The sequence below is a fragment of the Entelurus aequoreus genome, linkage group LG21 (assembly GCF_033978785.1).
Source record: "Entelurus aequoreus isolate RoL-2023_Sb linkage group LG21, RoL_Eaeq_v1.1, whole genome shotgun sequence".
Classification (NCBI taxonomy): domain Eukaryota; kingdom Metazoa; phylum Chordata; class Actinopteri; order Syngnathiformes; family Syngnathidae; genus Entelurus; species Entelurus aequoreus.
The window spans coordinates 33,025,833-33,041,983 of NC_084751.1; the positions used below are offsets into that span (position 1 = coordinate 33,025,833).

The 16,151-nt window shown below is 39.1% G+C and overlaps 1 protein-coding gene across 2 annotated transcripts in view; it reads left to right on the forward strand.

The window, feature by feature from the left end:
- The window catches only part of LOC133638676 (long-chain fatty acid transport protein 6), a 31,140-nt gene extending 15,900 nt beyond the window's left edge, over positions 1 to 15,240 (forward strand). Inside the window, exons 5-10 of one of the 2 annotated variants that reach the window (XM_062031518.1) lie at positions 1,720 to 1,914; positions 6,699 to 6,789; positions 6,875 to 7,073; positions 9,147 to 9,244; positions 13,480 to 13,610; positions 13,673 to 15,240. In XM_062031518.1, the coding sequence (XP_061887502.1) occupies positions 1,720 to 1,914; positions 6,699 to 6,789; positions 6,875 to 7,073; positions 9,147 to 9,244; positions 13,480 to 13,610; positions 13,673 to 13,849 (891 nt within the window). In that variant the 3' untranslated portion in view covers positions 13,850 to 15,240. Of the gene's footprint in view, positions 1 to 1,719; positions 1,915 to 6,698; positions 6,790 to 6,874; positions 7,074 to 7,137; positions 7,187 to 9,146; positions 9,245 to 13,479; positions 13,611 to 13,672 lie in introns of those variants that run through there. The other variant, XM_062031520.1, reaches the window with a different exon arrangement.
- Positions 15,241 to 16,151: the final 911 nt, after the last annotated feature.

Here is a 16,151-nt window from a genome sequence, read left to right on the forward strand (position 1 = left end):
ATCAATAAAAACAAACATAAATAAAATAAATACCACTTTGTCTCTCGCCACATCACACTTCATATATTGAGGCTTTACCACATTGCATATTTTTTAAAGCATATTCTACAATCATCCTAAATTAAGTATTTTAAAGCATAAACTGGCCAAATAAACTAAAAATATCAATACAGTAGTATTGTCCACTACAGGAGACCAAACCAATGAGAGCGCACAGTTGAGTATGGTGACCACTGATTGGCTCAGCCTGAGCCAGCATTACTGTATTGGATTATACGAGTGTAAAGACAACGAAAGGGTGTTATTTCATGACCTCTGTGATAGTTTGGACTTGTATTGTTTTTTTCCAGTTCCTCCAGGGTTCTTAATCTGTAGTTTTACATCCCCTGTCTGCCGCTGAGTGCTGACTCCCACACCTGTCTCTGATTGGCTACCGGGACACATCTGTTCCTGGTTGCCAGTCAGGCTCCTTTATATGCCAGCCCGGCCTGTCTGTTGGGGCTGGATCATTGTTCAGTTTTGTGCACTTCCTATTTGCACACACTCTTATAACATTCCTTTGTCTGTTTGTAGCTAAATTACCTTGTGCACTTCCTAGCTGCACTCGATTTCTTTTGTTAATTAAATATTCTTATACTTACATTCTGCCTCCCGTTCTCTGCATCTCTGGGGTCACGCTGCAAGCACCGCTCACTAATCGTTAAAAGAGCTCTCATAATGTTGAAAAACGTATTCAGAAGGTCGTAAAAAGGTTTTTAATGCTCTACCTATAAAAATATTAGATTTATATTTAATGATTCCTACGAATCATTATGATTTTTCACGGTAAACTGTAAAGATTTGACATTTAGGACCAAAGGTCATTTCTTCTTTCACAGTAGGATTTATATCTGTACTTTCACCCCTTGTCAGGTTCAAACACTGATGACATCTATTAAACAGAGACAGAATTAAATTTGGCTCAATGAGGAGAAACGTCTGGGCTGTACTCTTCACAGTGTTCCACGCTCTGACGAAAGATTGTACGCCTCCTCTTTTATTTGGACTTTCCCTGATTACATGGCAACAGCTGTTTCTAAAGGGACGGGGGCCGTAAACAGCCATCGCCTTTGGTTACAAAACAGTTCAAAGAAAAGGTCGGTTCAAAGAAAAGGTCGTAAACCAGTTCAAAGAAAAGGTCGTAAAACAGTTCAAAGAAGAGGTGCCTGGAACTTGAGCAGATCCTGCTTTCTCTCCGCTTTGTAGTTCTCGGGTCAAGACAAAATCTTTCTGTGGATTCCAATACATCAAAGAAACAGAATACCTTCATGTTGCTTCCCATCCTACACAGTGGAGTTTTACAAGCCTTCTGCTTGGTAAGATCAAAGACAGCTTTTGTCTTCTCGCCGGGAACTCATGGCAACACAAAGTTTTGTGATAACTTAGATACAATTATTCTGACACCCCTCTTTCAAAAAAATGATTTCTTCATGTTTGTGGCAAATATCACATAATTCTATGGTAATTTTGAGTGATGTGGACAAACCCTAATGTCTGCGAGTCCAGGAAAGATCAACTTAAATGGTTTCCATTGTATTTGCAATTAAGGAAAGCGATCCTTAAAAACCTTAAAAATCCTATTTATCCGTGGCGTAACCAAGCTTTTGCTGCATTGAAACAGAAACAGAAATGTCAAAGTGCTGAATGTTGAATTTGATTAAATTATTCTTTTACATACAGGTTCCAGAGGAGAGTAGTCACTCTGTTCGTCTTGCAACAGGAAGCGGGCTTAGGTCAGATGTGTGGAAGGAGTTTGCCAAACGCTTTGGGAGGATCAAGATCAGAGAAGGCTATGGTTTAACTGAGGCCAGCATTGGCTTCCTTAACTACACGGATGAGGTTGGACCCATTGGAAGAGCAAGCGCCTTCAACAAGGTTGGGAACATTATTTTTTATTGTGTCAGTGATGTTCGTAATGTGTGCCGAAAGGTCAAGATTGGGTTTTTCAGCTGTGGTCCGTACTCAGTTGTAATACACTTTTCCACCACATGTGGCAGTAATGACAAACTAAAACCAGAGTCGTGTATAAAGAGTATGGCCAACTAAACAACAGGCGCCATTAGGGATGATGTTTGATAAGAAATTATCGAGTTCGAGCCTATTATCGAATCCTCTTCTCGAACCGATTCCTTATCGATTCTCTTATCGAGTCCAGATAGGTTGTTGTATATGAAAAAAAACCTCACAATATTTGGTTTAACAAAAGCTCACTTTTATTATATAAGAAAACAATTTAATCTAATAAATAAATAAATATTGACTGTTACCCCCCTAAAAAAATAAAATAAATAGATATTGACTGTTGTTACCCAAAGTATATTAAGTGGGATTTTTCAGAAAAACAAATATGTACAGTAACACAAAAACAACCTGTCTCTGTGATCACTATAGGTGTATAAATAATAATATAGTGTTAAATAAAATCAGTCCCTTGGGCACAAAACTGAAAATAATACAGCTCTCCAAAAAGTGCAATTCTGCTGCTATTTGACATAACTGTTTGTTATGATGCTTTGACATTTTTGCACTTTATTTCTTTATTGAAAGAAAATTCTATGAAGAGAAAAGTTATTTGCAAATGTGGTTACAATGCTAAAAAATGAAAAGTTAAAGCTAAAAAAAGAAATACACTTTGAGTTAACATTATTTCTTTATAGGGGGAAAGATGTTATGAGCTAGGGAATATAACAACTACACTACCCAGCATGCAACGGGAGTGACGAGCATGCGCGGTAGCCCCGAAAAGTGTTGTTGCATATCGTCACCCAGCAGCTAAAAATGAGCACGCTGTGAAAGTAAACGTCAAGAACTCAGCCAACACGCCTCGTCTGCATTATTTATAATTAGACAGACAACAAATATACAGTGTGATTTTGTTTTGTTTACAAGGAAAGAAAAACAAAAGTTAAAAAAGGGAGATGTCATATACAGTATGTATGTGCTGCGGTTGCTTTAAGAACGTTGCGACAGCTGCCGTAAAGGAGGTGCGTTGCTAGCCTGGTTGCTATGTTTCTGGTTGGTCGTAAAAGTGTTCTTCATGTGTTTGTACCCTGCTCAAATCTCTCAGTAAAGTTATTCATTGGATTATACCTTTTGTTTTGAACTTTATTACACCTTGGAGCGCTTTTTCCCGTCCATTTTTTTCCTGCTTTCGCTATCTGCGCCTAATGACTGAGCTACGTGACGCCATTTCTTGTGATGTCTCACGGGGCATTTCTGGTCGGGACGGGATTCGTTCCGAGGGATTCGAATAAAGAACCAACTGTTTTTCTTTACTATAGTGGTCTCGATAACGGGTACCGGTTCTCAAAAAGGGATTCGAGTCAGAGGACTCGGTTCTTTTCTTATCGAACAACCGGGAAAACCGGTTTCGAGTATCATCCCTAGGCGCCATGACTGCTACCTAGGACGTGTGCAGCTGTGCCTGGACATGCAATGGCTGCTCTGGTTCCTTGGCCTGTTTGGATTTGTCAAGTGACTTTTATCTTTTTGACCTTTTTGTATTGTTTTTTCATGGCAACCCTATGTTGCCGTCACTTTTTGGTAATCACTCGAACTTTTGAGTTTTTTTAGTTTTTTCACACCTGTGTGCTCCGTTTGTTAATAAATCTTTGTACATACCCAGTTTCCAATTGGGAAATTGTGTTAGATGTAAATATAAACGGAATACAGTGATTTGCAAATCATTTTCAACCCATATTCAGTTGAACATGCTACAAAGACAACATATTTGATGTTCAAACTGATAAAAAAAAAACATTTTTGCAAATAATCATTAACTTTAGAATTTGATGCCAGCAACACGTGACAAAGAAGTTGGGAAAGGTGGCAATAAATACTGATAAAGTTGAGGAATGCTCATCAAACACTTATTTGGAACATCCCACAGGTGAACAGGCAAATTGGGAACAGGTGGGTGCCATGATTGGGTATAAAAGTAGATTTCATGAAATGCTCAGTCATTCACAAACAAGGATGGGGCGAGGGTCACCACTTTGTCAACAAATGCGTGAGCAAATTGTTGAACAGTTTAAGAAAAACCTTTCTCAACCAGCTATTGCAAGGAATTTAGGGATTTCACCATCTACGGTCCGTAATATCATCAAAGGGTTCAGAGAATCTGGAGAAATCACTGCACGTAAGCAGCTAAGCCCGTGACCTTCGATCCCTCAGGCTGTACTGCATCAACAAGTGACATCAGTGTGTAAAGGATATCACCACATGGGCTCAGGAACACTTCAGAAACCCACTGTCAGTAACTACAGTTGGTCGCTACATCTGTAAGTGCAAGTTAAAACTCTCCGATGCAAGGCGAAAACCGTTTATCAACAACACCCAGAAACGCCGTCTGCTTCGCTAGGCCTGAGCTCATCTAAGATGGACTGATACAAAGTGGAAAAGTGTTCTGTGGTCTGACGAGTCCACATTTCAAATTGTTTTTGGAAACTGTGGACATCGTGTTCTCCGGACCAAAGAGAAAAAGAACCATCCGGATTGTTATAGGCGCAAAGTTGAAAAGCCAGCATCAGTGATGGTATGGGGGTGTATTAGTGCCTGAGACATGGGTAACTTACACATCTGTGAAGGCGCCATTAATGCTGAAAGGTACATACAGGTTTTGGAGCAACATATGTTGCCATCCAAGCAACGTTACCATGGACGCCCCTGCTTATTTCAGCAAGACAATGCCAAGTCACGTGTTACATCAACGTGGCTTCATAGTAAAAGAGTGCGGGTACTAGACTGGCCTGCCTGTAGTCCAGACCTGTCTCCCACTGAAAATGTGTGGCGCATTATGAAGCCTAAAATACTACAACGAGACCCCCGGACTGTTGAACAACTTAAGCTGTACATCAAGCAAGAATGGGAAAGAATTCCATCTGAGAAGCTTAAAAAATGTGTCTCCTCAGTTCCCAAACGTTTACTGTGTGTTGTTAAAAGGAAAGGCCATGTAACACAGTGGTGAACATGCCCTTTCCCAACTACTTTGGCACGTGTTGCAGCCATGAAATTCTAAGTTAACTATTATTTGCAAAAAAAAAATAAAGTTTATGAGTTTGAACATCAGATATCTTGTCTTTGTAGTGCATTCAATTGAATATGGGTTGAAAAGGATTTGCAAATCATTGTATTCCGTTTATATTGACATCTAACACAATTTCCCAACTTATATGGAAACAGGGTTTGTATTTTTTTGCTTTTGTCTGCGTCTTTTTGGGGTCCAAATACGCCGCCAAACAAGTATAAACATGACAAAAAGTATACTGCACTGACAAGTACCATTTATCTACAAAGTTATTTCAGTAAATAACGAAGTAAATGTAGCGCGTTACTACCCACCGCTGTTAAAATGCCTTTACCAATGTAGTCAATCTTAACCCCAGAGTGTTGTTGGAGCACATAAAACTTTTAAATGTTTGAAATCCTTTTCACATAGAAAATCGTCTTTAAAAAGGTGACCGATAATGGTTCCTTGTCCGTTAATAGTAAAAACATAAACAAAGAAACATTATATCATCAGAGCTGATGAGGAAGATAATGGCCTCAAAATGGTACATAGTCTATTTATATAGCGGTACCCAAAGTGCTTTACATCAGTGTTTTTCAACAACTGTGCTGTGGCACACTAGTGTGCCGTGAGATACAGTCTGGTGTGCCGTGGGAGATTATCTAATTTCACCTATTTGGGTTAAAAATATTTTTTGCAAACCAGTAAGTATAGTCTGCAAATTATGTGTTGTTGTTGAGTGTCTGTGCTGTCTGAAGCTCAGCAGAGTAACCGTATCAGTATGTGGCAGCCGGTAGCTAATTGCTTTGTAGATGTCGGAAACAGCGGGAGGCAGGGTGCAGGTAAAAAGGTATCTAATGCTTTAACCAAAAAAAAACAAAAGGTGAGTGCCCCTAAGAAAAGGCATTGAAGTTTAGGGAAAGCTATGCAGAACGAAACTAAAACTGAACTGCCTACAAAGTAAGCAACAACAGAATGCTGGATGACAGCAAAGACTTACTGTGGAGCAAAGACGGCGTCCACAATGTACATCTGAACATGACATGACAATCAACAATGTCCCCACAAAGAAGGATAAAAACAACTGAAATATTCTTGATTGCTAAAACAAAGTAGATGCGGGAAATATCGCTCAAAGGAAGACATGAAACTGCTACAGGAAAATACCAAAAAAAGAGAAAAAGACACCAAAATAGGAGCACAAGACAAGAACTAAAACACTACACACAGGAAAAGAGCAAAAAAGTCAAAATAAGTCATGCCGTGATGTGACAGGTCGTGACAGTACACCTACTTTGAGACAAGAGCTATATTAATGCATGCTTGGTTATGGTTTTAAGTCATATCCAACAATTGCGATTACAACTTTTTACTGTCAACTGATTTTAGTTTTTTAATGATTTCTGCTGCTGGTGTGCCTCTGGAATTTTTCAACGCAAAAAATGTGCCTTGGCTCAAAAAAGGTTGAAAAACACTGCTTTACATTATACGTAACATTCACCCATTCACTCACACATTCATACACAAAGATCGTTATTTTACCTTCATTGTTGGTAAAAGTGGTGTGTATGTCCTGATACAGGTATATGGTAAACTCTATTTTCAGATGGTTTTTGTTAAGACTGCCATTTTGTCATTTCTTCTCCTTCAGCTTTCAATGCCATTTGAACTCTTGAGATATGACACGCAAACATATGAGCCCCTCAGAACAACCTCTGGAAGATGTGTACGAGCACAAAAAGGTCATTTCACAGTCTTTTGACCAGTACATTATATGAATGTTTTAACACTGAAAACAAGTAATTGTAACCCATCACTGATGCGCAGGTGAGGCTGGTATCCTGGTAGCTCCTTTAACACCTATGAACCAGTTCCCGGGTTACGCTGGAAATAAGGTCCAGTCTGAGAAGAAGTTGGTCAAGGATGTTTTCAGGACGGGTGATGTCTATTTCAACACCGGAGATCTCCTGCTTCAGGACCAAAGAGACTTTCTTTACTTCCGTGACCGCGTTGGAGACACTTTCAGGTGGGTCAATGTCAGAAAGCATTTTTTACATAGAATGATTTTTGTCACATGATCATGTTTACAGTGTTGGGCAAGTTCATTCCAAAAAACTGATACCTGAGCTGGTGATGCAGGTATGTAATATATTTACAGTTTTATTTCATACTTGACTCAGTATGTCATTTTGGGAGGTGCCTTCTGCAGTCACCACGGTCTGTCCTGGGACCGTCTCTAAAGTAGGGGCAGGCTAGTCCCTCTCAATAATCACCAGAGGGTGACATTTTTTCAGGAATCCCACTAGAACCCTGCAGGGTGAGAGTCATATTTACTATTCATCATGTGATTAGGGCGTTCTAAGATTTAAAGTCTAACAGGTCCATGAATCAACTAATGGGATTTAGAAGCTAGGACACACGCCGTCACACATGCAAGTCAAATTATAGACAAAAATCATATCAACATATCTTCAATTCATCAATTGTGTTATGTTTGCAGAGGGAGATGACGGCTCAGACACCAGGGAGCAGTAATGTTCAATAATTTATTATATATATAGTAAATATACACTACCGTTCAAAAGTTTGGGGTCACCCAAACAATTTTGTGGAATAGCCTTCATTTCTAAGAACAAGAATAGACTGTCGAGTTTCAGATGAAAGTTCTCTTTTTCTGGCCATTTTGAGCGTTTAATTGACCCCACAAATGTGATGCTCCAGAAACTCAATATGCTCAAAGGAAGGTCAGTTTTGTAGCTTCTGTAATGAGCTAAACTGTTTTCAGATATTGTATGCCGTGTTACAAACACTGTTTTTTGTTAAATTTGTAACCCTGTTTATATACAGAGTGATATTCATCTTTCAATGTGTTCACATGCGGCTTATAGACTTGTGCGACCAATATATGTACGAAATAAAATTCATCCTAAAATTAGGTGGGTACAACTTATATTTAGGTGCGCCTTTAGCCCAGGAATGTTGTATTTTATATTGACTGTATATTATATATTAATATATACAGTGGTACCTCGTAATCCCACCCCCAACTGGGGGTGGGACTAAATAAATGATCTTCTTCCCACTCCCTTTCAGGCAAACTGGACAATCATGCATTACATACTATACATTACCTTTTGCACTATATTAATTTATATTAGTATGTGTTGTCAACTTTGTACTTTTTTATGTCATTGCCTGAAATAAATAAATAAATGAAAGAAGAAAAAAAAAAGACACATTTTATTAGTTCTGTGATATAGCTCGTACCTTGAAGTGTCGCACAGGGCAGGCAAAGTGCTGATAAAAACAAAGAATAATTGTTTTTAATGTAAACAAAAGGACTTTCAAAATTAGGGGTAGAACGGTTCACAAAATCCACAGTTTGGATCATGTCATGGTTCATTGTACATTGTTGTTTGCCACTTCGTACAGTACATGCCTATTTTACGAATTAGTATGCATTAACAAAAGAAAAACATATGTGTTCTTGTCTTACATAGGGATTGTGAATGATAGGCAAAATTCCCCCAAAAATGCAATTCCCCTTTAAAAGGGCTTGATATTGCTATCTTTTTGAGTGAGCCAACTGGAGGCTGTGTAGGAAAAAAGTGGCTGTCCTTCTGTCTGTATATTGAGTGTACATTGGTGGTGTCGTCCACAACAACACAAGTAGATGACATGTGTTGCTGATGTATGTGTTGTCCTGTCTGGCATTAGCTTCGTAGTTTGTTTGCAGACTGAGCCAGTGTTTGAATTTGTCGTTTCGACATTGTTTTAATTTGAGAGGGGTAAAATGAGAGTTTTGGGGGAAAATTTACCATCCTGGACACATGATTTCTTCAGACAAACGTTCCTTCTCCTCACGATGACAGTATGTCAGTGAAAATGATGTAAATTCCTGTGATGTCCTGCCTTTAACGTCATCATGGCGAAATCTGTGATTCTCTTTATAATTTTTGTTCACTCAGAAATCATATGGCCATACTTGTTACTTGGTTGTACATATTTGAATATACTGTATTTCAGTAATGTGCTATGCAAACTTTTTTTCAATCTACTGAATATGCTAGTAAAGACAGAATAATTGCTTGTCTTGCAGGTGGAAAGGAGAGAATGTATCCACCATGGAAGTTTCAGAGGTTTTATGTCTTCTTGACTTTATTCAGGATGCCAGTGTTTATGGGGTCACCATATCAGGTCTGTCACACTTCATTACCTCACTGCACCTTTCAACTGTGTAAACTTTGATACTTAAAGGGAAACTGCACTTTTTGGGGGGAATTTTGCCTATCGTTCACAATCATTATGAAAGACATGATAATTGATGTTATTGGGGTTTTTTTTTTGCATTCTAATTGTTAAATAAATCAAAGGTTTGCTTACAATGGAGCCTATTGGAGCCACACAATTCTGCCTATAAAGCCCTTAAACATCCAAACACCTCCATTGAGGTTTTATATACATAATGTAAGTACCGTATTTTTCAGATTATAAGTCGCTCCGGAGTATACGTCGCACCGGCCGAAAATGCATAATAAAGAAGGAAAAAAACATATATACGTCGCACTGGAGTATAAATCGCATTTTTGGGGGAAATTTATTTGATAAAATCCAACACCAAGAATAGACATTTGAAAGGCAATTTAAAATAAATAAAGAATAGTGAACAACAGGCTCAATAAGTGTACGTTATATGACGCATAAATAACCAACTGAGAATGTGCCTGGTATGTTAACGTAACATATTATGGTAAGAGTCATTCAAATAACTATAACATATAGAACATGCTATACGTTTACCAAACAATCTGTCACTCCTAATCTCTAAATCCCATGAAATCTTCTTCCTCGGTGTGGCTTCTAAACAACTCTGCCAACTCTGCCAACTCCAAAGGTATGCGCCGCTTCCTCTTGCCGTTTTCTGCTGCATATTTCACTACGTCCAGCTTGTAACCTGCAGTATATGATTTCCTTTTCGGTGCCATTTTTGTTCAGCCCTTCTCAGTTTTTATAAGTTACCGCCAATGTTGAAATGATCCATTTTTATAGCTACGGACGTAGTAGCAGGTAGCATCCCATGACCCACAATGCACTTCTGCCATGACGCACAATGCACTTCTGCCATGACCCGCCCCCGCCGAATTTTTATTGGTTGACGTGTGTGTGACGATTGCTGACGTGTGTGTGACGATTGCTGACATTCGCCTCGTCTCTTACGGGAATTAGATAAATAATATTATTTGATATTTTATGGTAATGGGTTAATAATTTCACACATAAATCGCTCCGGAGTATAAGTCGCACTATGAAAAAAACTGCGACTTATAATCTGAAAAATACGTTATAAATGTAATGTAGTAACGGGCAGATCTATAATAACATGTAATATTTATGTATTTTGATCATTTTAAGCATACACGGCGCATTAATTTAAAAAACGCATCACGTTTGCTTTTTTTTTTTCCTTTATCACTGATTATTACTCACAGCAGACTTTATTAGAGCCAACAAACACAACACAACATCACTTCTGTCAGGTCTGCTGTCATTAGGATGCCGACTGCTAGTATTTTCATATGTTCCCATTTAGATGAAGAATGTCTTATAATGCTCACGAAGAAATGGGATGGAGGTGTGGGGGCGACCAAGTGTCTTTTCTTGTCGTACTTGCCAGTTTCGGGTCCTTAATGACTGTCAAAGTATCCTACTCTGACGTCTCATGTCCAGGTGAGATGCACGATTTATGATCTAGAATAAACTTACGGGGAGCAAGGAAGCAGCAGACTACTCGATGATGTAAACATAGAGACACACAGTAGTGATCACGGCGCCGCTATAAATAGTTTGTCTGCGTTAGCGCTTGTAATACCAATATCGCTAATACTGGGTAAATATTTAAATCACGTGATGTAGATGGAGTATTGTTGGCGCTTTTTGAATGGTTATGTGGAAGTTGCTTCCTAGCAGTTCCACTGTAGACACGGCACAGGAGCCAAGCGTGCAGTTTTTAACAACGTTTTTAATATACATTGTTTTTTATCAAAATCTTTCTCCCGCAGAATGTTGCTTTTCAGTCACGTCCGTATCCTCTCTCCCCCTCTGCTCCCGGCCGCTCACTGTTAAAGACAACAGATGATTAGATTAACACGTACCACCTAGGAAATCTTATCACCTGTCGGCTGTGTCTTGCCGTCAGCACATGCCCCGCCCCCATCCGATGGTGCTCGTCCTCAGCACCATAGACAGAGGCGTGACCTTTGCTCCTGCAGGCGCGCTAGCCACACCTCCCTCCACAGGTTATTTATTGGATTTTATGGGCGAAATATAGGAGCTCCCATTGGCTGCAATGTAAGCAGACTTTTATTTTACAAATTAGAATGCATTAAAAAAATCCATTCCTCGTCATATATTTCATAATGATTGTGAACGATAGGCAAAATTACCAAAAAAAAGTGCAGTTCCCCTTTAAGTTGTATAGTACTATGTATGTGTTCATCATGATATAGTCAGATTGCAAGGATGTGAAATAGGACATGTATTGGATCAGACAGTCGAACCTGTTTTAAGTCGACAACCTATCCTAGTCAACAACTCATCAAGGCCTGGTCCACCGTGTTCTTAATATTACTAAAAATGGGCTCACTTAAAGGGGCCGTATTAATGCAAAACCTATTATTTGGGATCTCTGTATGTCCCCAAAATTTGAAATCAAACCATAGAGACATTGCAGAGATATATTTATAAAACAACCTTGTCTTCCTTTATACTTCTTCCTAACAATTCGTTTGGAGTTTGCTCCATGTATGACGTTTTCCTAGGTGTGACGTCAGCGGAATATCCATATATGATTTACCGAATATATTTGCGCTAGTCAGCCATTGTTAATTAATGTAGAAGTAGTTGTAGTCCAAAATATGTCCATTGTCCATGATGAAACCCATTGAAAGAAAATGCTGTGCTGTTGGTTGCTCTAAGTCATGACACAAACTTTCAGCCTCATCTGAAGTAAGAAATTTCTTTTTTTAACTTTTATGATCGCTCGATGCTTACTTTTTATGGCAATGGAGGAGACAATGAAACGGTAAGAATTAACAGTAGGTTAGAAATGTGTGATTGATACATTAGCAGTGTTAGCTCGATTTGTTGTGTAGTTAGTTTAACCTTCTACTGTATGGAAAACCCTATAGGACTAAAGATATTTTCTTATTTTGGGGTAGACTTAACCTTCCCCAACTAACAAAGCGCACCCATTTAAATTCTACACAAACAGCGTTTACGACATCAACAAACTACCGTAGGTTTAAAGATATTCTCCTTTTGTCTCTCGCAAAAGTCAGCAGTAAATGTGCAAGCCGAACATTTTTGGGTTGTGTTTACTAGCCGATATTATCGGCCGATAAATGCTTTAAAATGTAATATCGGAAATTATCGGTATCTGTTTCAAAAAGTAAAATGTATGACTTTTTAAAACGCCACTGTACGGAGTGGTACACGAACGTACACGGACGTAGGAAGAAATTATCGGTATCTGTTTCAAAATTATCGTTATCGGTTTCAAAAAGTAAAATGTATGACTTTTTAAAACGCCGCTGTGTACACGGACGTAGGGAGAAGTACAGAGCGCCAATAAACCTTAAAGGCACTTCATTTGCGTGCCGGCCCAATCACATAATATCTACGGCTTTTCACACAAACAAGTGAATGCCACGCATACTTGGTCAATAGCCATACAGGTCACACTGAGGGAGACCGTATAAACAACTTTAACACTGTTACAAATATGCGCCACACTGTGAATCCACACCAAACAAGAATGACAAACACATTTCGGGAGAACATCCGCACCATAACACAACATAAACACAACAGAACAAATACCCAGAACCCCTTGCAGCACTAACTCTTCCGGGACGCTACAATATACACCCCCCGATACCCCACTCCAACCCCGCCCACCTCAACCTCCTCATGCTCTCTCAGGGAGAGCATGTCCCAAAATTACAAGCTGCTGTTTTGAGGCATGTTAAAAAAATAATGCACTTTGTGACTTCAATAATAAATATGGCAGTGCCATGTTGGCATTTTTTTCCATAACTTGAGTTGATTTATTTTGGAAAACCTTGTTACATTGCTTAATGCATCCAGCGGGGCATCACAACAAAATTAAGCATAATAATGTGTTAATTTCACGACGGTATATATCGGTATCGGTTGATATCGGAATCGGTAATTAAGTGTTGGACAATATCGGAATATCGGATATCGGCAAAAAAGCCATTATCGGACATCTCTAGTTATTTTTCAACGTTGCTAAACACACCAAGGAAATTCCTCCACTTGAAATGTTAGGCTAATGTGCTGGCAGGCTGAAGCATCTGTAGCAAGTGAAAAAACATTCCTTTGTTAATTATTGACTGTGGTATCAATTGCAGGATATGAAGGCCGAGCAGGCATGGGTGCTATTGTTTTAAAAGCCGACCACGGACTGAACGGTGCAGAACTCTACAAGCACTTGGTTGAAGCACTTCCTTCGTATGCCTGGCCATGGTTTCTCAGAATACGGGTATGTCACATTTCTGATTTTAAGACAATTTCAGCGTTTTGACCATCTCACCTTGTTTTTAGCCCTCTCTGGATGTGACGGACACCTTCAAGCAGCAGAAGGGCAAACTAGTCCAGGAAGGCTTTAACCCAGACGTCATAATGGATCCTCTGTTGTTCTTGGATATCACTCAGAAGGACTATATTCTCCTCAGTGGATCCCTGTATGAGGATATTGTGCTGGGAAAAATCAAACTATAATGTACAATGAGTAATAAGGTCTTCATTAGAGTCTAAGCATTAAAATAGATTATACAAAACCCAAAACCAGTGAAGTTGGCACATTGTGTAATTGGTAAATAAAAACAGAATACAATGATTTGCAAATCCTTTTCAACTTATATTCAATTGAATAGACTGCAAAGACAAGATATTTAATGTTCGAACTGAGGAACTGATTTTTTTTTGCAAATAATCATTCACTTAGAATTTAATGGCAGCAACACATTGCAAAAAAGTTGGCACAGGGGCATTTTTACCACTGTGTTACATGGCCTTTCCTTTTAACAACACTCAGTAAATGTTTGGGAACTGAGGAGACCAATTTTTTAAGCTTTTGAGGTGGAATTCTTTCCCATTCTTGCTTGATGTACAGCTTAAGTTGTTCAACAGTCTGGGGTCGCCATTGTGGTATTTTAGGCTTCAAATTGCACCACACATTTTCAATGGGAGACAGGTCTGGACTACAGGCAGGCCAGTTTAGGACCCGCACTCTTTTACTATGAAGCCACGCTGTTGTAACACGTGGCTTGGCATTGTCTTGCTGAAATAAGCAGGGGCGTCCATGAAAAAGACGTTGCTTGGAAGGCAACATATGTTGCTCCAAAACCTGTATGTACCTTTCAGCATTAATGGTGCCTTCACAGATGTGTAAATTACCCATGCCGTGGGCACTAATATACCTCCATAAAAAAATAAAAAATAAAAAATATATATATATATATATATACCTCCATACCATCACAGATGCTGGCTTTTGAACTTTGCGCCTAGAACAATCCGGATGGTCCTTTTCTTCTTTGTTCCGGAGGACACGACGTCCACAGTTTCCAAAAACAATTTGAAATGTGGACTCGTCAGACCACAGAACACTTTTACACTTTGTATCAGTCCATCTTAGATGAGCTGGGGCCCAGCGAAGATGGCGGGGTTTCTGGGTGTTGTTGATAAATGGCTCTCGCTTTGCATAGTAGAGTTTTAACTTGCACTTGCAGATGTAGCGACCAACTGTAGTTACTGACAGTGTTTTTCTGAAGTGTTCCTGAGCCCATGTGGTGATATCCTTTACACACCGATGTCGCTTTTTGATGCAGTACCGCCTAAGGGATAAAATCATTGTATTCTGTTTTTATTTACGATTTACACAACGTGTCAACTTCACTGGTTTTGGGGTTTGTATTTACCAATAGTTTTATTTGTTGTTCTTTTTTTTTTTTTATCAGCGTTATAGATCACACACAAAAAATGTTCTTGTGATACAAAACACAAACGTCCACTGCAGGGAATGCTGGTTCTCAGGCGTACTGTCGTGGTCAAAAGTTTACATACACTTGTAAAGAACATCATGTCATGGCTGTCTTGAGTTTCCAATAATTTCTACAACTCTTATTTTTTTGTGATAGAGTGATTGGAGCACATACTTGTTGGTCACAAAAAACAATCATGAAGTTTGGTTCTGTTGTGAATTTATTATGGGTCTACTGAAAATGTGACCAAATCTGCTGGGTCAAAAGTATACATACAGCAATGTTAATATTTGGTCACATGTCCCTTGGCAAGTTTCACTGCAATAAGGCGCTTTTGGTAGCCATCCAAAAGCTTCTGGCAAGCTTCTGGTTGAATTTTTGACCACTCCTCTTGACAAAATTGGTGCAGTTCAGCAAAGAGTGTTGGTTTTCTGACATGTACTTGTTTCTTCAGCATTGTCCACACGTTTAAATCATGACTTTGGGAAGGCCATTCCAAAACCTTAATTCTAGCCTGATTTAGTCATTCCTTTACCACTTTTGATGTGTGTTTGGTGTCATTGAACACCCAACTGCGCCCAAGACCCAACCTCCGGGCTGATGATTTTAGGTTGTCCTGAAGAATTTGGAGGTAATCTTCCTTTTTCATTGTCCCATTTACTCTCTGTAAAGCACCAGTTCCATTGGCAGCAAAACAGGCCCAGAACATAATACTATCACCGCCACAATTGACGGTAGGTATGGTGTTCCTGGGATTAAAGGCCTCACATTTTCTCCTCCAAACATATTGCTGGGTATTGTGGCCAAACAGCTCAATTTTTGTTTCATCTGACCACAGAACTTTCCTCTAGAAGGTCTTATCTTTGTCCAAGTGATGTCACATTAAACAAAAATGTAGCTGTTTGGCCACAATACATTGCTGTATGTATACTTTTGACCCAGCAGATTTGGTCACATTTTCAGTAGACCCATAATAATTTCACAAAAGAACCAAGCTTCATGAATGTTTTTTGTGACAACCAAGTATGTGCTCCAAT